The 26265-nt window shown below is 42.8% G+C and overlaps 1 protein-coding gene across 2 annotated transcripts in view; it reads right to left on the reverse strand.

Moving 5' to 3' along the window:
- Window positions 1-4004: 4004 nt before the first annotated feature.
- LOC129829691 (signal transducer and activator of transcription 5B-like) overlaps window positions 4005-26265 on the reverse strand; it is a 96145-nt gene continuing 73884 nt past the window's right edge. For both annotated transcript variants that reach the window (XM_055891554.1, XM_055891560.1), the window contains exons 9-20: window positions 17209-17364; window positions 15007-15186; window positions 14521-14608; window positions 13792-13914; window positions 13011-13103; window positions 12560-12766; window positions 10843-10937; window positions 9391-9533; window positions 9095-9250; window positions 8837-8888; window positions 8279-8383; window positions 4005-7399 (exon numbers count right to left, since the gene is read on the reverse strand). In XM_055891554.1, the coding sequence (XP_055747529.1) occupies window positions 7276-7399; window positions 8279-8383; window positions 8837-8888; window positions 9095-9250; window positions 9391-9533; window positions 10843-10937; window positions 12560-12766; window positions 13011-13103; window positions 13792-13914; window positions 14521-14608; window positions 15007-15186; window positions 17209-17364 (1522 nt within the window). In that variant the 3' untranslated portion in view covers window positions 4005-7275. The remainder of the gene's footprint in view (window positions 7400-8278; window positions 8384-8836; window positions 8889-9094; window positions 9251-9390; window positions 9534-10842; window positions 10938-12559; window positions 12767-13010; window positions 13104-13791; window positions 13915-14520; window positions 14609-15006; window positions 15187-17208; window positions 17365-26265) is intronic.

Genomic DNA, 26265 nt, shown 5'->3' on the forward strand with positions numbered 1-26265 from the left:
AGTGGCTCTTATCTGGCACAGAATGTGTGTGTGTCCCTGTGTTGAGGATGTGTGTAGCGCAGATGTAAAATGGGTATGTGTGTGGGTTGTATGTGTGTAACGCATGTGTAGAAGTTGTGTGATTGTTTAGAGTGCACATGAGGTGTGTGTGTGTGTGTGTGTGTGTGTGTGTGTGTGTGTGTGTAGAATGTTGGTAGAATGAACACATTGGGGAGGAAAATTAAGAAAAATGAGGTGGATGGAAAGATGGAGGAAAGGTGAGAAGGAGAGATGGAGTTGAGGGATACTACTGATGAGAACAATAAGTCAAGAAGGAAGGGGAGAGGTTGGGGTGAGGTAGCTCTCTCTCTCTCTCTCTCTCTCTCTCTCTCTCTCTCTCTCTCTCTCTCTCTCTCTCTCTCTCTCTCACTCTGATTCATGTATTATGTATCCTCAGAAATAATTCAGAATAAGTCCTGCTTTTAAAAGTCCTGCTCCAAGCCTTCCAGCCAGGCTGTCTCACTTTAATCTTCAAATTCCTTTGGCTCCCAAGCCTCAAACTCAAGCAGGAGCCCCTCCAGGACCCACACGGAGGAACCGCACTAGGACTTATTAACCAAGGACCTTATCATATGCTGCATCACTGCAAACTGGTAACTGGTGTGCTAACACTCCTCCACTTAGGAAGAAAGATGTGATGAACAGATGAGGATGGTCCTACTCTACTGGGGAGGAGAATGGAATTATTATGAATGAGAGCTGGAGAGAGAGAGAGTGATAGAGAGACACAGAGAGAGAATACAAGAGAGGCTGTGAGAGATCAACAGAAAAAGAAATGGAAAGCAGTTGCAGCGGTGTTTTCCATTTGACTATCATGCCACTAACAATTAAATCACACCCTGTTTGATTTCCACTGAAGTTGCTTGTAGCTTCCTGTGACAGGAAGTGAACCGGAGTCGCCCCCACCTCCCCCCTATGTGAACCACAGACATATGAAGGGATAGCCATCCATACATCCCCCCACCCTCAACCCTGATCCATCGAGCCCCTCTCCAGGAGAAGCCAGATCATTTTAGATTGTATTGATGACAATAGTATTAATTAGGGTTACCCAATCACGGCTGATGAAAGGCCCTTTGACTGCTGGGTAATCTGACGGTGCAGGTCCCACAGGGTTTTTGTCCTGGAGGTTGAGGTCATAAGGTCAAATCGTTACCATGGAGTTTTTTTTTTGTATATGTGTGACCTGGCCATATCTTGTATTTAAGACATTTGACCACAGACGTTACGACACTCTTACCTCATTCAGGCTCACCTCATTCATGCATGGTGAGAATGATTATGTATCAATACAGGAAATCAAGTTATTGATTACAAATGGATAGGGTATTCTTGTTTACCAATGCACAACATGTCGAAAATAATAGCTACTGGGGTTTGTCTACATAAGAGAAGCAGTTCTACCTAACAGAATCAGTTGAAGATGCTGCGTCTTGTCAGGGGGAATAGTGCTTGTGTATAATACGAGAGGGAACTCTGACACAAGATGAGGCTGAATAATCCCCAAAAGTGTAATTTGTTTATTTGTGAAGTGAGCGGAGACTCCCCACAGCAGGGGGTCTGAGGGCATTCCTCCCAGAGCATAGCCACCATACTTTCTGTTTCTCTTACACATCACTTCCTGTGCTCACTCACATGACCTCTGTGGAGGGAGGAAATTAAACTCGTTCCTTAAACACCCTCCGTGTTAACACTCTTTACCTATCAATCAGAGCAGGGCTGTGGTTTTCTGTGCCATTTGTGCCTCGACTGGACCTCCTTCCACTGGAGCCCCTAATTACTAGAGTTGATACAAAGATTCATTTGTATGCATCGACTAATACGATGGTAATTAGTGCCAATTTGCATCTTAATTATCTGATGAAAGATGTTTCCTGGGGAGGACGTCAAGGCCGTGGCTAAACATTCAAATTTTTGACCTGTAGGAGAGACTGAGAGACAGCTTTATTGAGCTGGGATGATGATATGAACCTAACAGAAGGGCGCATTTTAAAAAGCACGTCTGTCGTGGTTTTTCTATTCCTGTTACAACATGTTCATCTCGTGACATGTCCCACATGCATCCTATGCATACTGCTGACTGGCATTATGCTTCGTTTCAACGTTCATTTCCATTCCCAGTGTTATTGCAGAGTGCAGGAATCACATTGGGCACTGAGGACATCTAGTGGTCACAAGGTAGAACGAGAGGACGGATCCAACTGCTCCATTGAAAAAGCTGGTCATTTCAGTCCTGTGCAGCGAGGCAATACATAGCAGCTGGTGGGTGATAGACTTGCAACTCTCCCAGAGCCTTTTATCTTGAGTATATACAATCCACCGTCAAGTAAGATATGGCTATGAATACCTTATAATACTATATTTATTTAGTATACCTTATTATACTACAGTATACAATATTCTACTGTAATCACCCCACACATTCACCCTCTGATTCAGAGGGGTGGGTTAAATGCGGAAAATACATTTCAGTTGAATGCATTCAGTTGTACAACTGACTAGGTCTCCTCCTTTCCCTTTCACATGCCCTAAATGCTCTAACCATTTCCTTTGCTGGAAGAACTGCTTTGTTGTGTGAAAGGCTGGTTTCCTGTACTATTTCTGTTTGTTTTATCTGCAGAATTGTTTGTTGTCAACTGAAAGAAAACAGCGCTGTCCTCCTGTATACTGCATGTTTTCAATTTTTAAAAATTGCACATTTCGCCTTACTGCTGTGTTAGATTGAATTGTATTCACTGTCCAACGCTTTTAAAGCTATTGTTGTGAATATTGAACAGTAACCAAGCAACCACGTGCAGTTTCGTATCCAAGCAACAGTCGCTCTCTGACCTCCAGACATGTCTGATGTTTTTAAAAATTGAAACAAATGGATTAGAATATAGTAAATATGATTGAGTTATTTGTTGAGAAGGCAAACAGTGGGTCTTGGATCTGTCTGTTCCATAGGAGATTGACAATCATAATATATTTTATAGTAATCAATGGGGTGAGAGTCGATTGCAGTTCATGCATTAGGTTAATTAAATTGTCTTATCACTTGTCCATGTCCCTTGGGCCCCGAGTGACAGGTGAGAAAAGCCCCTCTGGCATTAAAGGGACAGTACATACCACTCCGGTACTCTGTCTCAGAGACAATATGTGTTCCTGCCACAAGATAGCAGATGTGAGTTGCCACTGGACAACCGATCACATAAACCAGTGTGGAGGGAGATGGAGCGACATAAGGTTTAGAGGGAGAGAGAGATAGACAGAGAGAACGAAAGAAAGGAAGAGGTAGTGCGTGCAGTGGATCAGAGACTGCATCTGAGCAGTGACATGTCAGTCTATCCAAGCCTAGATAGGAAGAGGAAGAGGAAAGGGGCTTAGTTCAAATGGATGTAGTAACTTCTGATTGGACCTTTAAGGCAAATAGGTAGGTTAATGAGGTTCAGTTCAATATCAACATCACTGCTGCATTGCATAGAGTCCCCTTGTTTGCTTGTGATTATTGGTCTCTCTTCATTCAAGTACACCCGACGTATAGTGAGTGAGTATTTGTACATATGCCTGTCTAAATGCAGTTTGGCTTAGTGGGAGGTTAGAATCACAAAGGTGCTTCAGTGCAATCTGATCTGATAATTATAATGTATAACATGCAATGATCACAGCTCATGTCACTCAACAGCAGATTGCTGCATCCATCTATGTGTTAGAGGTGTAGTGTAAAAAGGCATGTAGTGCTGCTATGTTATAGCGGTGCTATGATGCCCACACCCAGGCAGAAGGCTGTTGAAAGTCAGGGTTTTGGGTCGATTCCTTTTCAATGCAGTCAATTCAGAAAGTAAACTAAATTCAATGCTTCAATGCTCAATGAGAAGAAATTAGAATTGGAATTTGAGTTTACATTCGGAATCGACTCTATTGAAATGGTCTCATGTACAGTATCGGTAAGGTGCAGTTCAGTCTGACAATGAAATGTGAACAAATAAACCATTACATTTATTCAGTCACAACTTATTTTTCATTATACATGTTACTTTTGAAATTATTTATAAAACTTTTTTCTTCAATTGCATTATTTTTTTTTTAAAGACAACCGAAGTGCTAAAACCCAACCACAAACGTGGAACTAACACTGAACAGAACACAGCCTCATATACAGCTTCCAGAGTACATAGATTAACTAAGGTGAAGCAAAGATCCAAGTTTGAAATGATTAGAATAATGTTTTTTTTTTAAAGGAAACGTCACAAGAATTCCGATGTAGCTTTGACTCTTCAAAAAACATCAGTGAAATCAAGAACTACAAAGAAAAAAACTAGCTGTTTGACCGGGAAAAATGAAAGAAACAAAGATAGGAAAAGACTAAATAATGACAGCTGGACAAACACAAAAGCAACATTCTTCTGATTCCTGTTTTGCAATATGGCTTTTTTCAGAAACTTCTGATGCAACCTAAGAGGTTGCAGTGGCTGCCATGTTATACGTACACCCTCCTCAGGTCATGCAATGGGATTACATTCAGTGGGGCGTGCCACAGACATACAGTATACCGTAATAAAATAGAATTATGGTACAGAAAATAAATTCATATATGCTGTATATAGATAGCAGAGGAGGCTGGTGGGAGGAGCTATAGGAGGATGGGCTCATTGTAAGGGCTGAAACGGAATCAATGGAACTGTATCAAAACACATCGAACATATGGAAACGACATGTTTGACTCCGTTCCATTAATTCCATTCCAGCCATTACAATAAGCCCATCCTCCTATAGCTCCTCCCACCAGCCTCCACTGATAGACAGAGACTCTATTTGTCTTTTTTTCATTTTATGATACATCAACCAAGCATAGGGCTTCATTCCTGAGAGGGCAGAGCTTATGAATAGAGGGGATGGGTCGTGTGTGTGTGTGTGTGTGTGTGTGTGTGTGTGTGTGATATGACTGTGGGGGTTGTGTGGTGTTGCTGTCGTCATGATATTGCCCAATGGTTCAGAAGTGTGTGTGTGTGTGTATGTGGGGGGAGTACAGCGTAGCCACGGCAACAAGTGGATCTATCGTTAGATGCTTTGTTAAACTGCGGTAGCTAAGGTGTACTATGGCAGACGAATCCTGCTGGGACTATATGGAGACAGACCCACTACAACAGCTTGGCTGAAAGACAGGGAGTGAGCCAGTGCCAAAATATCCCAAACTTTATGGTAACAATGGCCTTCATGCTCAGGACTGATGAGTCAAGTGTTCAAGCGCCTCATATTGTCTGCACACATAGCTATATATCTGTACCTCAGGTTGTCAGTTGATGTTTGATGTTATATCACACAGAGACAGACGTGCACATGCAGATTTAGCAACAGTGATCAGTAATAACAGAAAACAGGAGACAGGCTTACGGACAGAGATAGACAGAGAGAGAAAAAAACAGGCGGAGACAGACAGACAGGAGTACCATCAGGGCTGGCTCAAGACATTAGCGATATAAGCGGTCGCTTAGGGTCCGGGCCGTTTATAAAAAAAACTCAGTTGGGGTCTAAATGTACTGTTGAAAGTTAGAAGGTGAAGGTTCGAAATGTGGTTGTGCATCAGACGTTTTTCTCCTGTTTTGTCACTGACAGTCACTTAATTAGCCATGTCAGCTAACAGCTTACAGTGGCAAGTTAGTCTAGCTAGTCACACTCACTCAGATATCATTAACATGACATAAGTAATGGCAAAATATGTAGAATTACAGGAAATTTGCTTTAGAACTGCAAAAATGTATCTCCACCCCATGGCAAAACTGGTAGCATTGCAGGGAATTAGCTTTAAATCTTCAAAAAAATGCATCCCTGCCCCATGGTAAAATGAGTTGAATTAGATCTCCACTAGTCATCTCAGGCTATGGATCGAGTAGTTAGTGTACTTCAGCAGATGCACAATACTAAGCCAATAAGGACCCAGTATAGAGACTCTTCTACCATCAGTCCTAGCAATGGACTTTCCTACAGATCCCCCAACTAAACCCCAACCTCCACACACATCCCAGTGACCTCAGCTCCCCTACACACAGCTCCCCAAATAGATTGTTAACACTAGACGTCACAACCAATAACAAGACATGACCAAATGAGTTGTTTAAAACACCGGACAGACAGACAGAAAGACAGACAGACAGACAGACAGAGTGGTAATGAGAGGTAGCGTTGATGGCACATACATCATCTACAGGGGTATGGAGGGGAGATAGATAGAGGACTCATCTTTGTATCTGTGCCATTAAAGCGTCTGTGTGACAGCATGGGCAGCACCGTTGAGGTACTAAAGTAGTACAACCCATAGGAATCCCCACCCAGTTGACAACTTTAAAATGGTGGAAGACCTCAATGGCAATGGCCATGTTAAAAACAGGTTATATTAATGATGAGTCCTATCTATCTCTATGGGCTGTCCAGAGACCTGAGTGGCCATGCTGGATACATGCTTGTATTTACATTACATCTGTGTGCAAATACAGGAAACTAAAATATCGCTGTGAGTGTAGAGGGGGCCCAAAGTCCCCAAGTTTCAGCTGGAGCTGATGTTATGCAACAGTGTGTGCATGTGTGTGTGTGTGTGTGTGTGTGTGTGTGATGCATCCTTGTGTACGTGCGTGTGTGTGTGACATAGATACTCAGTGTGCTCTGAGAATGAAATGAGAGCCATTCTGCTTGGAGTTTAGTGTGTAAAGATTCAGAATTATTATACTACTACTTGAAACTACCCTCAGCAACACATCCGATACTGTTGTCAATAACAACAAATTCTTCATTTAAGTTTCTCTTTTTTGGCAGAGGGCGGATTGAATTAAAAAAACTCTGTTGATAAACCATTTACAATAATAAAATAACTAAACAAAAACATTTAAACAAACTGTTTAAATGACCTCATACAGGTTGTAGAGAGTGCTCTTTAAAAATCTTTGTTAGAATTATGACCAAATGGAAATACATACGTGAATTGAAAGACTTTTCTTTTTTATACAATACTGTAACATTGTCGTTTTTTGCATTTATACCTAGTCTGTTTTACAGATACGTACAGAGACAAACTGAAAAAAGGTCACTGACATGCATTTTGCTTGCTGAGAAGAAAAAACTAAAAAACAATCACAAACATTATTAACATTTCACATTAAAGCTATCTGAATTAAAACAGGAGGAAATGAATGGAATTAAACCATCAGAAATGTCAAAAGGTGCGGGGTTCTTTTGTTGGTGTCAACGGTCAGAGATTGAGGGTCACGACTGCTGGCCGCTCCATTGGCTCTCCATCGGTCGCCGCAGCAGCTCCTCAACGTGTCGCGCCACGTCCATGGTGTCATCCAGGTCAAAGTCACCGTCCGCATCTAACATGGAGTCACTCCTGCCACAACACAGGAACCAGTTAGTAACACAGGCCATCAGACACACACACCTCACAACACAGGGACCAGTTAGTAACACAGGCCATCAGACACACACACCTCACAACACAGGGACCAGTTAGTAACACAGGCCATCAGACACACACACCTCACAACACAGGGACCAGTTAGTAACACAGGCCATCAGACGCATACACCTCACAACACAGGAACCAGTTAGTAACACAGGCCATCAGACACACACACCTCACAACACAGGGACCAGTTAGTAACACAGGCCATCAGACGCATACACCTCACAACACAGGAACCAGTTAGTAACACAGGCCATCAGACGCATACACCTCACAACACAGGAACCAGTTAGTAACACAGGCCATCAGACGCATACACCTCACAACACAGGAACCAGTTAGTAACACAGGCCATCAGACGCATACACCTCACAACACAGGAACCAGTTAGTAACACAGGCCATCAGACACACACACCTCACAACACAGGGACCAGTTAGTAACACCGGCCATCAGACACACACACCTCACAACACAGGGACCAGTTAGTAACACAGGCCATCAGACACACACACCTCAGAACACAGGAACCAGTTAGTAACACAGGCCATCAGACACACACACCTCACAACACAGGGACCAGTTAGTAGCACAGGCCATCAGACACACACACCTCACAACACAGGGACCAGTTAGTAGCACAGGCCATCAGACACACACACCTCACAACACAGGAACCAGTTAGTAACACAGGCCATCAGACACACACACCTCAGAACACAGGAACCAGTTAGTAACACAGGCCATCAGACACACACACCTCACTCTCACACATGCACGCACACATATGTAATCTATACTCACATAGGCGGGTATATGCCGTAGTTTGGAGGGTGACTGACAACAGGGGAGGCTCCGTGATCCATGTAGGTGGGGTTTGCTGCTGGGTCAGGATTGGTCGTGGTGAACCTGCAGGTCCAGACAAACAGACAGACAGACACACGCGCACGAGTCAGAGAGCGTCATTCCGAACGCCAGCTTTGTCGGTTACCACGGCAACCTTCATCAACATCCCTCACCACCACCCCCTCCTCCTGCTCCTCCTCTGCTTCATTAATTACCAGTCCCTTTGAGCAGCAGGCAGGATCAGGTTAGGCAGGGTGCTGGGCAGCAGCACCTGGAGCCCTCCCATTGAGAGGCCCACAGCCCCATGGTAACAATAGGGACCCTGCTAACTCATTACCCAGACTGACATTACTAAGTGCAGTGATGAGAGGGACAGAGGCGCCCTCAGGCCCGCGGATGCTGGGCTCTAATTGGTTCCTCCATCTGGAGTGAAGACCTAATGGTTGATCTGCATTCAGGCCACATTGTTGGGCGATTAAATCAGCCCTATCGCCACAGAGAGAGAGAGAGACTTACTCTGGTACCACTTGTTTGATCTGCGGTTTCACGTATCCATCCACTGCTTTGGCTGTAAGAGAGAATGGCAAGGGAAGGAGAGACAGCGAGAATCGCTATGTTCAGACTGCAGATATGGTCCACATTCACAGGTTCCTCATTGTGGCTGTTATAAGCCTCTATCTGACCAAATTGCAACAGATATAGAGAATAGATACTACAGTATAATTATATGTCAAAATGTATTTTTATAGAGATGAATAGAGGTTAGGTACATACACAGGGGTGGCGTGTAGTATTTGGAGAAGACCTCATCCTTGGGTCTGTCTGGGTAGAGGAACAGGAGGTGGTTGAGGTCACTGATGCGGTCAGCCAAAGAGCGGATGGAGAAGTCTTTGGCTGTGTAGGGCATGAGGTTCCACACCATCCTCTCCCCTGGAAACATAGCCACACTTACTTTAGTACCACTTGGCTATTTTTACAGACCTTCTCCGTCGAAGATTCATTTGTTGACTAATTGACTAACTGACAAAATAATGAATTGATTGATCGCTTGACTGGTTGGTTGTCAGAACCTGGTTTGTTGGGATTCTCAGCCACCCAGGCGATAGTGATCCCTCCGATCTCAGAGTCGCTGAAGCGGAGCAGGAAGGTCCCGTTGGGTTTGGACATCAACATGTCCTGGGCCTGCTGCTTGTTCACAAATCCCAGGATCGCCCTGGACATAGAGAACGGAGGAAGGAAGAGAGAGAGAGAGAGAGAGAAGGGGACAAATGTACACAGACAGACAAATGTACAGAGAATAAAAATCCCAGGAGGAGGGCATAAGTAGGACATGAGGAGGACAGGAGGAGAACAGGAGGAGGACAGGAGGAGAACAGGAGGAGGACAGGAGGAGGACAGGAGGAGGGCATGAGGAGGATATGAGGAGGACATGAGGAGGACAGGAGGAGGGCATGAGGAGGGCATGAGGAGGACAGGAGGAGGACATGAGGAGAACAGGAGGAGAACAGGAGGAGAACAGGAGGAGGACAGGAGGAGGACAGGAGGAGGACAGGAGGAGGACAGGAGGAGGACAGGAGGAGGGCATGAGGAGGACAGGAGGAGGACAGGAGGAGGACATGAGGAGAACAGGAGGGGAACAGGAGGAGGACAGGAGGAGGACATGAAGAGGATATGAGGAGGACATGAGGAGGACATGAGGAGGGCATGAGGAGGACATGAGGAGGACAGGAGGAGGACAGGAGGAGGACAGGAGGAGAACAGGAGGAGGACATGAGGAGGACAGGAGGAGGACAGGAGGAGGTCAGGAGGAGGACAGGAGGAGGACAGGAGGAGGACAGGAGGAGGACAGGAGGAGGAGTACATGAAGAGGAAATGAGGAGGACATGAGGTGGACAGGAGGAGGGCACGAGGAGGACATGAGGAGAACAGGAGGAGGACAGGTGGAGGGCATGAGGAGGATATGAGGAGGACATGAGGAGGACAGGAAGAGGACATGAGGAGAACAGGAGGAGGACAGGAGGAGAACATGAGGACAGGTGGAGGACATAAGGACAGAGACAGACAAAGATACATTGTTACATACATTGTCATGCCGCCCCCTTCCCCTACAATAATTGTATCCTCTTGACCCATTACAGGTAGGGATACATATCTCTGTGGTTGCTATGGTAAAGCTGTGTCCATTGTGGCGAGGGCCTTTTGCTAGGCTCATTGAGATTAAAAAACAATCAAAATGTGAGGCTGCAACAGCAGGGGGGCTTAAGAGGAAAAAACACCAAGTGCACTCTACCAAGAAGACTCACTAAAGAAAGCACATTACAGCTGCCATTCAAACGACAACAAAAAGAGGCCTTTAGCTCAGTTGAGCCATTTTCTCTGTCCATTTCCCTGTCTACTTGGGCAGTGTGTGCACGCTGCAGGCATCTCATGTTACACTAACACACAATCCAAGTCAAACCTCATTTCCACAGGTTATTCTGGGAAATTCTAGGAATATAGACATTTAAAAAAATTATTCTTACCCATCATTCCAGTGTGGTTTGAGATGTTTTTTGGTGAGTTCCATGACCCCATCAAACCACTGCCAGAACGTGAAATTCCTGCCAGGCAGACTCTCCTGTAGGTTAGAGGGATTGGGACATTGTATTTGATACAGTCGATAAACAATTTGTTATCTGTCTTTAATCGCACTAACCTCTCCTCACACATACAGAGTAGCTCCACTTTCAACTGTTCTGCCTGCGGCTATGGAACCTTGACCTGTTCACCGGATGTGCTACCTGTCCCCGACCTGCTGTTTTCAACTCTCTAGAGACAGCAGGAGCGGTAGAGATACTCTGAATGATCGGCTATGAAAAGCCAACTGACATTTACTCCTGAGGTGCTGACCTGTTGCACCCTTGACATCCAATGTGATTATTATTATTTGACCCTGCTGGTCATCTATGAACATTTGAACATCTTGGCCATGTTCTGTTATAATCTCCACCCGGCACAGCCAGTAGAGGACTGGCCACCCCTTAGAGCCTGGTTCCTCTCTAGGTTTCTTCCTAGGTTCTGGCCTTTCTAGGGAGTTTTTCCTGGCCACCGTGCTTCTACACCTGCATTGCTTGCTGTTTGGGGTTTTAGGCTTGGTTTCTGTACAGCACTTTGAGATATCAGCTGATGTAAGAAGGGCTTTATAAATACATTTGATTTGATTTGATTTAGTGTAGAGCAGCAATTACAATAGACAGTCAGTCAGTGAGAGATATTTCCCAGAGTTCAGCTGACCCCCTTACATCCATCCATGATATGCAAGTGTGTATCAGTGAGTGAGCTCTGAGGTGCATGTTCCAGCGCCTGTTTCTAGGCCCTCTCTCTCTCTAATGAGGCTGATGCTCTGTGGTGAATGAGGTCTGAATGTGAGTGTGCTCTCTGTCATCAGTGGCTGGTTAGAGGGAGCCAATGAGGCCTGGGGCTGAATTAGCCCTTCCTGTCTTGACAAACAGGCCCATTAACCAGACCTGAGGACCTCACGGCCAGCCGACTAGAGCTCATCAGACTAAATGGCACCCTATTCCCTACCTAGTGCACTACCTTTGACCAGGGCCCTATGTAGGGAATATGGTACCATTAGGGACGTAGCCTTAGAGAGAAACACATTAGAGACTCGCTCAGCCCTTGGAGAGCAGCTTTATTTAACTAGGCAAGTCAGTTAAGAACAAATTCTTATTTACGATGATGGCCTAGGAACAGTGGGTTAACTGCCTTGTTCAGGGGCAGAATGACAGATTTCTACCTTGTCAGCTCGGGGATTCGATCTAGCAACCTTTCGGTTACTGGCCCAACGCTCTAACTACTAGGCTACCTGCTGCCCCCAATGCAGATATAGTGGAATCATTACTCTGAACACGGGAAGGAACACCAAAGAGGTAAACTGTGTCTGCAGTGGCACATACTCACATCTAAATAAAATATACACAAACCAGGAATGGTAAAAACTCTACAATAGATTCCATCTGAGCATCAAATAAATGATATCACCCCTCTGCAACAACTTGTTCCTAACGCAGAGGTCAGGTCTTATAGTCCACTGGTCAGTAGTCATGGGCTGTGTCCCACATGGCACCCTACTCACTACAAAGTGCACTACTTTTGATAAGTGCCCATAGGGTTCTTGTCAAAAGATGGGCCCTGGTAAAAAGTAGTGCACCACATAGGAAACATGGTGCCATTTGAGACACACCCTGGTCTTACCCTGTTGAACTGGGACCAGGTCATGGTCATGCCGCGGTAGTCATCAGGGTTGATGCTGGAGCTACTGAAGGCTTTCTGGGCCAGGAAGACCAGGTTCTCCTCTGAGAGGCCACGGTTACTCTGCACCTCCGCCTTGTACTTCATGTTGAGGGCCTCACACAGCTGGGGCCACAGCACCTTTTCAGGCACTATGAAGGGCACTCGACCCTGGGGAGGAGGAGAGGAGAGAGGGTTAAGGCCCCTAAACCAGGGCAACGCTAGAGCGTCCATAAAGAGAGAAACAAAACAATGTAAAGTGTTAAAGACATCATCACACACACACACACACACACACACACACACACACACACACACACACACACACACACACACACACACACACACACACACACACACACACACACACACACACACACACACACACACAACACGATGATCACACTGAACTTACGGGTTCGGCAAAAGCGTTGTCCCACAGTACTGTTGCTGTGGCGTTATTGTCTTGGCTACCGTGGACGATCACCACCACAGGAAGTGATAACGTCTGACAGAGAGAGAGAGAGAGAGAGAGGGAAGAAAAAGGTCAGCGTCATTAGAAACACAAAGATGTGTATGTGTATCAAATACAGTATATATAAGGCAACTCATGTAAAACATGTTTCCACTTTAACCTACTGTACAGCACTTTGTGTTCTAACCAAACAATCCATATAATTCAGAGAAATACATGAACAAATGTGTTATGGAGAGTAGGGGAGTATATATGTTTCCTGTACCATTGACAATGTGAAGGTCATTTGTCTTGTGTGACATAGCTTTAACAATGATTACTAGTTCTAATATGGTCACTGAAGGAGCAGGGTAAGGAACATGGTGTATTGACAGAGCCACTCTCTGCGGGTCGATGACAACTGGATGCATCTGGTTTTCAGGGGAAATGGAAAGAGAGCCTGTGACGTGACTTCCTCTTTTGGACGTTAACAAGGTGACACTCCGTCTTAACTCCTCCTCCACATTTACTGGATTGGTTGAACAGTACAGATGAGAAAACTCCCCCGACAGTTTGTTTTCTCTCATCAGGACCAGAAAGAAAGAAAGGCTGCTGAGGCGCTAGGTTAGACCTCGGGCTAGTCCACCACTCTGCTCATCTCTTCTTAAGCCTGTGTGTGCTGTATTGATAAGAGTTGGCAAAACAACACAAACAGATCTGGGACCAGGTTATCAGTTCTTACCTTAACCTGAAAAACCAGCTCATTACCCCCGACGCTAAACTGAGACTCAAACAGAATGGTAAACTTCTCCTCTGTCACAGACTCCGCCCCTCGCCGGTCCGAGCGCTTGATCCTCTTCAAAGACTACATGAAAGAGGAGGCGGGGTCAGAGAGGAGGATCATGAGGGTTGAGGAGAGGACAGCAGCACAGCACACAAACATCTTCCAGACTATTCACTTTGAGGAGCTGTTCTCGGATCACACACATACATGATTCCCTTTCATTCCAGGAGCAGATTTAAAGGGATACTTCGAGATTTTCACAATGAGGCCCTTTGTCTACTTCTGCAGAGTCAGATGAACTCATGGATACCATTTGTATGTCCCTGTGTCCAGTATGAAGGAAGTTAGAGGTAGTGTCGCAAGCCAATGCACATTTACTAGCATTCTGCCTTTAACTTCATTCTGGAAATAGAGACATAAAATGGTATCCACAAGTTCATTGCCAAAATCCCGAAGTATCCATTTAAGCCAGAGTTTACATGTAAATTATCCATGGAGGACCCTAGGGAACTCAAAAGAGCATGTGGGCTGAGTAACATGCTATCTGTATGAGTATGAACATAGAATGAGAATGCAGAATCTCCAAAAGCCTCTTGGACTCCAGTTTAGCTGGGGTTTGTCTCTGAAGCGAATCTTCTCTGGGTGTGTTATTACAGACTGAGACTCCCTGGCCCCATCCATCCTCACCATGTTCCTGAAGTTGGCGCTGAGTGTTCCTGTGGCCTGGTGGTACTCCATCACACAGTTGTTGTTAAGGATCTCTCCACTGCTGTCACTGGGAGAAGGGGAAGGAAGAGGGAGGAGGATGAGGAGGAGAGGTAGATGCTTCAGCAGATGTATTAATCATAAAGTCATGAAACTTTCACAGAACATGAAGGGGAATGACTAATTTCAATTTATGTGAGGCAAGTTTTTTTCAGGATGCCAACGCTGACAATCTTGCAATATGCTACCCAAATTTGCCCCTGGGCTAGGGATAGGCTAACATGGCTATTCTTTTAGTACTAGGAAGGAAGATTTATACACTAACTACTTTAGAGTTCTATTAGGTGTGTAGAACGTGGGATGTGGCACGACCAAAAGTAACATCTAAATGTGGAATCTCCACTTGCTCCATAGATTCCACTGAGGCAGTATATATCAGTGATGAGGGGGCTCTATGCTGTAACTTACTTCCTGGTGTTCTCGTTCTTGAGCAAGGCCTTCGCCTGCTGTTCACTGATGATGGTGGCCTTGACCTGCGGGGGGTTCATGTGCACATTGAGCTTCCCGCCCACTAGGAGACGCACTGTGGCGACAAACTTGGTCTGGGTTTTCAGCACCTGGGGAGGCTGCTTCTCTATGATAAAGGTGCTGGAGGGAGGGAGGGAGGGAGGGAGGGGGAGAGAGAGACAGAGAGAGAGAGAGAGAGAGAGAGAAGGGAGAGAGAAAGAGAGAGAGAGCAAAAGAGAGAGAGAGAGAGAGAGACAGACAGACAGACAGACAGACAGATAGACAGACAGACAGAGATAGATAGAGGACAGGGGCAGGACAAACAGATTAGAGTCAGAGGAAAGTGTAGCGGGTTGCTTTAAAGGGATAGTGCAACATTTTAGCTTACCCAGAGTCAGATGAACTCATGTATACCATTTGTATGTCTTTGCATGCAGTTTGAAGGAAGTTGAAGGTAGATTCTGGAGCAATTGCTAACTAGCGTTAGCCCAACGACAGAAAGTCTACAGGAACAACTGCATGCTAGTTAACAATGGCTACAGAAACTAACTTCAACTTCCTTCAAACTGCACACAGAGTCATACAAATGGTAAATATGAGTTCATTTGACTATTTGTTAGTAGAAAAAGGGCTTGATTGAAAACATTTAGCACTATCCCTTTAACCAACAGATCACCACAGGGATTTCTGCTCATCACACACTACTGCCTATTACGTCTATTTGACCTGCTTTTGAAAGTTACACAGCATGCAAGCTGTCAGCTCTTCATGCTCCCACACATAAACACGCACAGACAGACAAACGCTACACACACACAGGCAGCGTGATGCTCATTCATTCAGGCACGGAGGGCTTTTTAGTAGAGTACGCCGTTTGTGTTTTAGGCTTGGCTGACCGTACTCAATATGAGCAGGCAGTGATGAGATACCCTCCCTCCCCCCTAGCCTCCCTCCCAGGCGCCTGCTAGAGGTTTAGGGGAACAGTAGAGAGGATGTGGGTGTGGTTTCGCTGGAGAGCAGGAAAGAGCGAATTAAGAGGAGAGGAAACACCAGTGCGGTAGTATGGACTTTAAAAGTAGTGTTCTTACGCTCTCAACGCTCCCCTGTCTGTGGCCTAACGGACATCGTTCTGACAATGATACAGCTTCTCAGTGCATTATGGGTCTCTGTGGGGACCATAAGGAGAGAGCAAAGGGTTCTGGGAGCAGTCAGAAGACTTCCTGATCCAGTCAGTGAGGCTGACAGACAGTGGCCCCAGGGCTACAACACTCTACCATGGAACTCAAGCTAACTTTCTGAGCCTGTTAGCCTTTCTCCCCATCTCACCATCATTGTAGACTCTTTATCTCTAGTCTCAAACACTTTTAGTCTCTTTAGCTCTCGTATCGACCCTCTTTTGTATCCCCCTTCTTTCTTTCACTTAATGTCCTTGAAACGGTTCACTCCTCCTCTTCCTCATACTGTATCTTCCTCTCCTTTTCTAAACCGTTCACTCTCCCTTCCCGTTTTCTTTCTCCTTTTGGATCTATAGCAGGCCTCCCTCTCTCCTCGCTCCATCTCTCTCTCCTTGTAGCGTTGAGGGTTAATGCAGGCTGACTGGGGTTGTGTTTGTGTGATCATTGGCAGGTTCAGCAGCGGTTGGGAGCAGAGCTGGGCTGGGCTGCTGGAGGAACTATCAGCAGCTTGCTCCCCCTGCCTCGGAACAACCCAGCTTGGGCTCAGCACAGAGTCAAACACACACACACGTTTTGCTGCTCCAGAGTCATATAACCGGGCTCCCGTGATGTGCGGTGCGGAGTAATTTATAATGTAATTCTGGTAATAAATGTAATCTCACGCTCTATTGGCCACATAAGGAGTCAGTGGTTGTGTCAGTAGGATAGGATTTGTATAAGGGTTCCCACTGAGTGTAGTATGTTCTCCATTCAGTCCCATCAGAGGAGATGGGGGGGGGGGGGGTGTAAACATGACTGTATAGTACCATACACACTGAAGATTAGTGTGTCTATAAGAAGTTCACATTTTCACACACCCACATCCAGCTCAAAGCCACTTGCACACAATCCAACACACTACAACCTATTCTCACAATACCTTGCACTTTGATACTGAACAATAACAACAACTTCACACACACACAAACGCACGCAGGTACACACACACCTGGTGACCAGTGCTGAGATGATGTCTGTGATGGTGCTGTTGAGGTCGTTCAGTAGCTCCTCGATGGGGCCGGGGATGGGAAGCTGTTGTCTCAGGTGTTCTGCTCTCCTGATCTGCTGCCTGTTCTGCCAGATCGTCTCTGCCAACTTCTCACACCTGAATCACACACACACACACACACACACACACACACACACACACACACACACACACACACACACACACACACACACACACACACACACACACACACACACACACACACACACACACACACACACACACACACACACGAAATAAGGTTCTCAAAATGGGCAAATTAAGATCACACAACTCACAGTTCAGACTCTTACAAGCTCAGACAACCAGACAGATTACAGTCTAGTTCAAAACATACAGTTTAAGACAAGGTAATAATTCCATGCTGGAGCGTTCACAAGTAAACACATTCACTGGACCGTTGCGGATTCTATAGGATTGAAAACGTGACCAGCGTTCAGAGAATCAATTAATAAAGTGGTTGTAGATCATGTGAAAAATGTTTCAATGAATAGAATGACAGGAAAACAGTCATTCTAAGTGTTTGCTGAGTAGTTTGCTGAAATTCACAATGATTGTGTTTATTTTCCGCTTTGATGGCAAACTCTCTGTACAGCTAACATTCACTTGTTCATATGTTCCTTGTTTGTCTATCTTTTTATGTCTGTCTACATGTTTATATATGTTTACAACAAGCAAGGGGAAGATATCAGAATAGGGGCATTGGGGAATAATAACATATTGTACGGAATACATTCGTACTGTAGTGAAGCCGTATCTAGAGTAATGCAAGGTCTCTTTCATGATCACGTGAAACGTCAATTGCTATGGAAATGCTGGGATGTGTTTTTCAATGATGTTAAAGGTAATTATGATGCAACTATGATGGTGATACGATATGGATTACTATTATCATCATGAATATTAAGGCTATACGCACTACATGTTACACACATAGACACTCAACCATGCAAATTGGCGGAGTTATTATTTATTTGGACAGCACACATTATAGTCTTACTCTTATACAGACATCGTACACACTCTCACTAAATCACATCCAATGTCACACACATCAACCTACTCAGATTTACTACACACGTAATATCTCGTCTCAATTTTCTAACATCTGTGGCATTGATTCACAGGCAAGGGAATAAAACAAATATGGCTTGAACGTATTTCTTGAATTCTAAATATCAGACATTTGAAAGCTCTAATTTTGACTGTCATACCTCTGACGGCAGTAACTGTCACGTTCTGACCTTAGTTCCTTTGTTATGTCTTTATTTTAGTTGGTCAGGGCGTGAGTTGGGGTGGGCATTCTATGTTGTTTTTTCTATGTTTTGTTCTATTGTCCTTTTCTATGTGTTTGGCCTAGTATGGTTCTCAATCAGAGGCAGGTGTCAGTCGTTGTCTCTGATTGGGAGCCATATTTAGGTAGCCTGGTTTTCATTGTGTTTTGTGGGTGATTATTTTCTGTGTAGTGGATGTCACCTTACAGAACTGTTGCGTTTCGTTCTCCGTTGTTATTTTGTTTAGTGTTCTATGTTTAATAAATATAATGATGAACACTTACCACGCTGCGCTTTGGTCCTCACCTCATTCCAACGACGAGCGTTACAGTAACTTTATAAGCACTAATTATGGTCAATTTAGACTGAGAATAGTATCTAGTTATGGTAAGGGGTGAAATAAGTATAGCCAGGGATAAATGTAATGATTTAGCAGGTAATAGAAAAAGAAGATCAGTCTTTACGTGGCTAAAAGAAAAGGAATATAACATGTACTGTTTACAGGATATATATAACATATACTGTTTACAACTCACTCTACATCCTTAGATGAAGTTGCGTGGAAAAAGGGAATGGGGTGGTAAAATTATTTTCTGTCATGGACAAAGGAACTCAAAAGGTGAGATGATATTAATTAACAACAATGAAAATCTGAATGTGTAAACAGTCAGGAATGATTCGCAAGGAAGGTGGATCTTTTTGAATATGAAAGTGGACGAAAAAGAGATTTGGCTCATTAATCTATATGATCCAAATCAGGATGATCCATACTTCTTCGAAAATATTTATACCAATTTATTGAACTTATATGCAACAAATGATCAAATCATTATGATAGGAGACTATAACAAAGTGTTAAGTACCTGTCACGTTCCTGACCTGTTTTCTGTTGTTTGGTATGTGTTTATTGGTCAGGGCGTGAGTTTTGGGTGGGCAGTCTATGTTTTCTGTTTCTATGTTGGTTTTGGGTTGCCTGGTATGGCTCTCAATTAGAGGCAGGTGTTTGACGTTTCCTCTGATTGAGAGTCATATTAAGGTAGGTTGTTCTCACTGTTTGTTTGTGGGTGATTGTTCCTGTGTCTGTGTAATCAACATGGGACTGTTTCGTTTGTTCGTTCGTTTAGGTAGTCTGTTCCTGTTCGTGCGTTCTTCGTCTCTATGTAAGTTCATTTGTTTCAAGTCTGTTGACTTCGTTTATTGTTTTGTAGTTTGTTCTAGTGTTTGTTAGTGTTTTCGTCTTGTTGTAATAAATTCAGAATGTATTCATCACCCGCTGCGCCTTGGTCCGTTCATGCACCACAAGACGAACGTTACAGTACCTCAATTGACCGTAAAGGAAATCACTCTACAAACTATCATCAAATAGTTTGGACACATTAGAAATAGTGGATATTTGGAGACTAAAAAACCCCGACCTAGTGAGATATACATGGAGGAGACTCATCTTGACTACTTTCTTGTCTCTTTTTCTCTTGCATCAAAGGTTAAACAAGTTTTAATAGGAGACAGAATGCGATCGGATCATCATCTAATTGGCCTTCACATAACTCTTATAGAATTTCCACTTGGATGGGGATACTGGAAATGTAATCAAAGTTTACTGGAGGACAACTTATTTTTAACTAAGACAAAATAACTTATAACTGAATATTTCCAGTATAATATAGGTTCAGCAAATCCCCTTATTGTTTCTGATACTTTTAAATGTACCTTCAGAGGTCATTCAATTCAATATTCAGCAATAATAAAAAAGCAGTTTCTGGCAAAAGAGACAAGACTAACAAGGGAAATACATTAATTACTAGTACAGGTAGATATCAATAAAAACAATACTACAGAGATACAAAATAAGTTAGAGGAAAAACAAAAAGAACTTGAGGAACTTAGTCAAGAACGATCTAATGTAATCTATTACAAAAATAAAGCAAACTGGATGGAAAATGCACAAAATTATTCCTGAATCTCCAATACAGGAACACTAACAAAAATAATTTGCAAAAACTTGTTACTGAAGACAGAGTCATTTATGATTCTCCGAATTGTATTTTAAAAGAGGTAGCTAAATATTTTAGGCAGATGTTCTCTTTTCTGATCTCATCTTCTCCCACTGAATGAAGATTACAGTAAGGAAGTCTTTCCAAATAATATAAAAAATTGAAAATTTACAAATATACAGAAAAATCAGTGCGAAGGCAATATCACATAGAAATAACTATTTGAGGCTATTAAATAATTTCAGTCTGGAAAAACCCCAGGGCTTGATGGCATACCGGCAGAGGCATATCAAGCTTTTTTTGATGTACTAAAAGCTCCATTGTTAGATTGTTTTAACTACTCTATAAATGGTAGTGTGTCAGGTACTCAGCAGGAAGGCCTGATTTCTCTATTATTAAAACAAGACCCAGATGGCAAATATAAAGATCCAGTGTATCTAAAAAACTGGAGGCCCCTTACACTTCAATGTTGTGATGCAAAAATACTAGCGAAATGCATAGCACTCAGAATTAAAATGGTTTTACCAGGTATTGTTCATCCTGATTAGACAGGTTTTTTACATTGGTGATACATTGGAGATAATATACGACAACTACTAGAAATAATAGAACATCATGAAACATCTAAGAAGCCAGGCCTGGTCTTTGTAGCGGATTTTGAAAAGGCATTTGATAAAGTAAGACGGGATTTTATTTATAAATGCCTGGAGTTTTTCAATTCCGGTGAATCTCTTATAAAATAGGTAAAAGTAATGTATAGCAACCCCAGGTGTAAAATAGTAAATAACGGCTACTTCTCAGAGAGTTTTGAATTGGCAAGAGGAGTTAAACGAGGGTGTCCTCTGTCACCATATCTATTCATTATGGCCATCGAAATGCTAGCTATTAAAATCAGAACCAATAACAACATTGGAGGATTAGAAATCCAAGGCTTAAAAACAAAGGTGTCCATGTACGCCAATGACTCAAGTTTTATATTAAGTCCGCAAGCTAGATCCCTGCAATGTCTCATTGAAGATCTAGATAACTTTTCTGTACTCTCTGGATTAAAACCAGAGAGTACAAAAAGTGTACAATGCTATGTATTGGATCGTTAAAAAATACATATTTTACACTACCCTGCAGTTTGCCTATAAAATGGGCTGATGGTGAAGTAGACATACTTGGTATTCATATCACAAAATATATAAATAAGCTCTCCACAATGAATTTCAATAGAAAACTTGTAAAAATAGACAAGATCCTGCAACCATGGAGAGGTAAATACCTGTCTATTTATGGAAAATTTGTTATTAACTTCTTAGTCATATCTCAGTTTACTCACTTACTTATGACGCTGCCTACTCCTGATGATTAATTTTTCAAATCATATTAGCAAAAAATATTTCGCTTTATCTGCGACGCTAAACCAGACAAAATAAAGCGTGCCTATCTATATAATGAATAACGGTCTAAAATAATAAATAAAATAATGTCTACAATTCTGATGGTCACAGTGGTTTTTCCCTTTAGTAGATAATAGGCCTATTTGTAAGAATCTTAGCATATGTGGAATAAATTCTTAATTCTAATATTATCATATAATTGTAACAACCTGTCCTGGCACACCTATTACACGATATGAGTAACTAATGCGTAATAGGACGATATTTACATAGGCTACTGTCATAGCCTGATACTTCGAATGAAATATCATATAGTAGCTTGAGCAAGACTGTGTCACAGGGTGACACAAGCGTGAAACAATAAAGTTTTCCCTAGACTTTCCTCAGCCCACCTGTTGAGAATGCCGCAAACTCTGTCGTTGAACAAACATGCCACGTCTCTCTAACAGCGCCCCGTTAAACGGTCCCCCAATAAGAACAATCGTCTTATTAGAATACCAAGCAGGCAAATCAACAGTGTTCCCCGTGGCAAGATAAAGAGGATCTACTTTTGAAGGGAAAGTAAGCCAAACACTCGTGCCATTGGAATGTGCGTAAAATATACGTGTGCAACAATTTCTGCGGCCTGTGCGCACACGTGAGTGCTATCATTGGAATCTTTCCTCGGGCAAGCCCACTCCTCCATTGGAACGCATCTTCTCAGATCATCACCCCTGGATGCTCTCAGCATCTGTCTCGATTTTTATTTAAAAAATAATAATTTCACCTTTATTTAACCAGGTAGGCCAGTTGAGAACAAGTTCTCATTTACAACTGCGACCTGGCCAAGATAAAGCAAAAGCAGCGCGACAGAAACAATAACACAGAGTTACACATGGGATAAACAAACAAACAGTCAATAACACAGTAGATAAATCTGTATACAGTGTGTGCAAATGAAATAAAGAGGTAAGGCAATATATAGGCCAATAGTGGCGAAGTAATTACAATTTAGCAATTTACACTGGAGTGATACATGTACAGATGAGGATGTGCAAGTAGAAATACTGGTGTGCAAAAGAGCAGAAAAACAAAAACAAATATGTGATGAGATAGGTAGTTGGTTGGATGGGCTATTTACAGATGGGCTGTGTACAGCTGCAGCCGGGTTGAGATGATTAAATATAAAAGCACTAAACCTCTCTCTAAAAGCTTCACTTATTCAAAAGTTTTACCTGAACCCTAAATGGTTCTCAAGCAGATTACTAAGAAAAGCTCATCCATTGTTTAAAAATGACCTTTTTGCCTTTGTGCAGATTGCCATGTCTCATTTTAGATTAATAGAAAAGTATACTTTTTTCAAAGTATCTCTCTTTTTCAAACAAGCATTGTAGAGCTGGTTACAATTTCAATTTCATCCCCCTGAAAATATAGAAAAAATATTACAACAAATATAATGGCTGAATTCAAATGTGCTGGTTGATAAAATACCTGTATTTATGGGAAAGATTTCTGAAAATGGTATTTTGTTCTAAAATGATCATGTAAATTGGAATGGTTGAGTTATGTCCTTCATAGAGGTATCAAAATTGTATGGGAAGGTCTGCTCAATCCAAGAGTACAACCAATTGATAACAGCATTACCCCAAAAATGGAGGAGGCAGGTGGCAGCGGGAGGAGGTAGGGAACTTGTCTGTCTGCCCAATATAAAGGATCAAAACTGATGAAGCAATAAAAATAGCATAAATAGGAAAGTATACTAGTTTCATTGAAGGACCAGGATGTTGACAACTGTGCTATACAGATGGCAAAATAGTTGGGAAGAGATTTTTGATGTATCGATTCCATGGTACAGGGTGTATGAGTTGATATACAGTTGAAGTCGGAAGGTTACATACACTTAGGTCGGAGTCATTAAAACTCATTTTTCAACCACTCCACAAATTTCTTGTTAACAAACTATAGTTTTGGCAAGTCGGTTAGGACATCTACTTTGTGTATGACACAAGTCATTTTTCCAACAATTGTTTACAGACAGATTATTTCACTTATAATTCACTGAATCACAATTCCAGTGGGTCAGAATTTTACATACAGTAAGTTGACTGTGCCTTTAAAGGCTTGGAAAATTCCAGGAAATGTTGTCATGGATTTAGAAGCTTCTGATAGGCTAATTGACATCCTTTGAGCCAATTGGAGGTGTACCTGTGGATGTATTTCAAGGCCTACCTTCAAACTCAGTGCCTCTTTGCTTGACATCATGGGAAAATCAAAAGAAATCAGCCAAGACATCAGAAAATTTTTTGTTGACCTCCACAAGTCTGGTTCATCCTTGGGAGCAATTTCCAAACGCCTGAAGGTACCACGTTCATCTGTACAAACAATAGAACGCAAGTATAAACACCATGGGACCATGCAGCCATCATACCGCTCAGGAAGGAGACGCGTTCTGTCTCCTAGAGATGAACGTACTTTGGTGTGAAAAATGCAAATCAATTCCAGAACAAAGGACCTTGTGAAGATGCTGGAGGAACCAGGTACAAAAGTATCTATATCCACAGTAAAACGAGTCCTATTTCTACATAACCTGAAAGGCCACTCAGCAAGGAAGAAGCCACTGCTCCAAAACCGCCATAAAAAAGCCAGACAACGGTTTGCCACTGCACATGGGGACAAAGATTGTACTTTTTGGATAAATGTCCTCTGGTCTGATGAAACAAAAATAGAACTGTTTGGCCATTATATTTGGAGGAAAAAAGGGGAGGCTTGCAAGCCACAGAACACCATCCCAACCGTGAAGCCCGGCGGTGGCAGCATCATGTTGTGGTGGTGCTTTGCTGCAGGAGGGACTGGTGCCCTTCACAAAATAGATGGCATCACGAGGGGGGGAAATTATGTGGATATATTGAAGCAACATCTCAAGACATCAGTCAGGAAGTTAAAGCTTGGTCGCAAATGGGTCTTCCAAATGGACAATGACCCCAAGCATACTTCCAAAGTTGTGGCAAAATGGCTTAAGGACAACAAAGTCAAGGTATTACAGTGGCCATCACAAAGCCCTGACCTCAATCCTATAGAACATTTGTGGGCAGAACTGAAAAAGCAGGTGCGAGCAAAGGAGGCCTACAAACCTGACTCAGTTACACCAGCTCTGTCAGGAGGAATGGGCCAAAATTCACCCAACTTATTGTGGGAAGCTTGTGGAAGGCTACCTGAAACGTTTGACCCAAGTTAAACAATTTAAAGGCAATGCTACCAAATACTAATTGGGTGTATGTAAACTTCTGACCCACTGGGAATGTGACGAAAGAAATAAAAGCTGAAATAAATTATTCTCTCTACTATTATTCTGATATTTCACATTCTTAAAATAAAGTGGTGATCCTAACTGACCTAAGACAGGGAATTTTTACTAGGATTAAATGTCAGTAATTGTGAAAAACTGAGTTTAAATGTATTTGGCTGAGGTGTATGTAAACTTCCAACTTCAACTGTATAAAATGACGCAGGATTCAAGACTGTGCTTTTCAGCTAAAATTATTATTTAGAATTCTTGCCACCAACAAAATGTTGAATATTTGTGGCATAAAATCATCGAAGCTCTGCATATTTTGTTGTGAGGATACAGAATCAACAGACCATTTATTTTGGTATTGTCCTCAGGTAGCCTGTTTCTGGTCTCAGGTTCAGAAATGGCTGAAAATGCATAGCATTGATCTAAAATTGACCCTAGAAATAGTACTGTTAGGAGATCTGGAGAGACTGGGTCAGTCAATTTCTAATACTCTTAGTAAAAGTATTTATCTTCAACTCGCATTCTGTGGATTCTATTCGATTAGATAGATTGAAATTGTACGTTAAACATCACAGCGTAGTTGAAAGATAAATGTTGCGTAGAATTCCGAAGAGGGTGGCCAGCAGAGATAGGTGGGATGGGCTGAGGGAAGCTGAGGGTTGGGATGTGGAATTGGAGACAAGTGGGAATGGAGTTGCTATGCGTGAAATAGAATGATGGTCAAAGATAAAAGTAAAAAATAAAGTCAAAGTAAAACATAATAAAAAGTATGTTTGAATGACACTGAGGGTCAGTGTTTTTACAGCTAATGCCAGTTTGCCTGAGGCTGATGCCGTGCAGGTGTTTGTACACATGCATATACACACACTCTCATTCAAATACATACATACACAGACACACACACATGTAATAGTGCCAGACATGCACTCAAACATATACAGTTGGCATTGCTGTTCTGATTTTAGTGGTCCTTGATGTCCTTTGTTTTTGTTTTTTTGCTGCATTTCTGTTTGCTGCTTTCTTTTGTCTCTTTCTTTTTTCTCTTTAGTTAATTTGGTTGGTTGTTGGTG

Source organism: Salvelinus fontinalis, chromosome 2 (assembly GCF_029448725.1).
Source record: "Salvelinus fontinalis isolate EN_2023a chromosome 2, ASM2944872v1, whole genome shotgun sequence".
NCBI classification, from domain to species: domain Eukaryota; kingdom Metazoa; phylum Chordata; class Actinopteri; order Salmoniformes; family Salmonidae; genus Salvelinus; species Salvelinus fontinalis.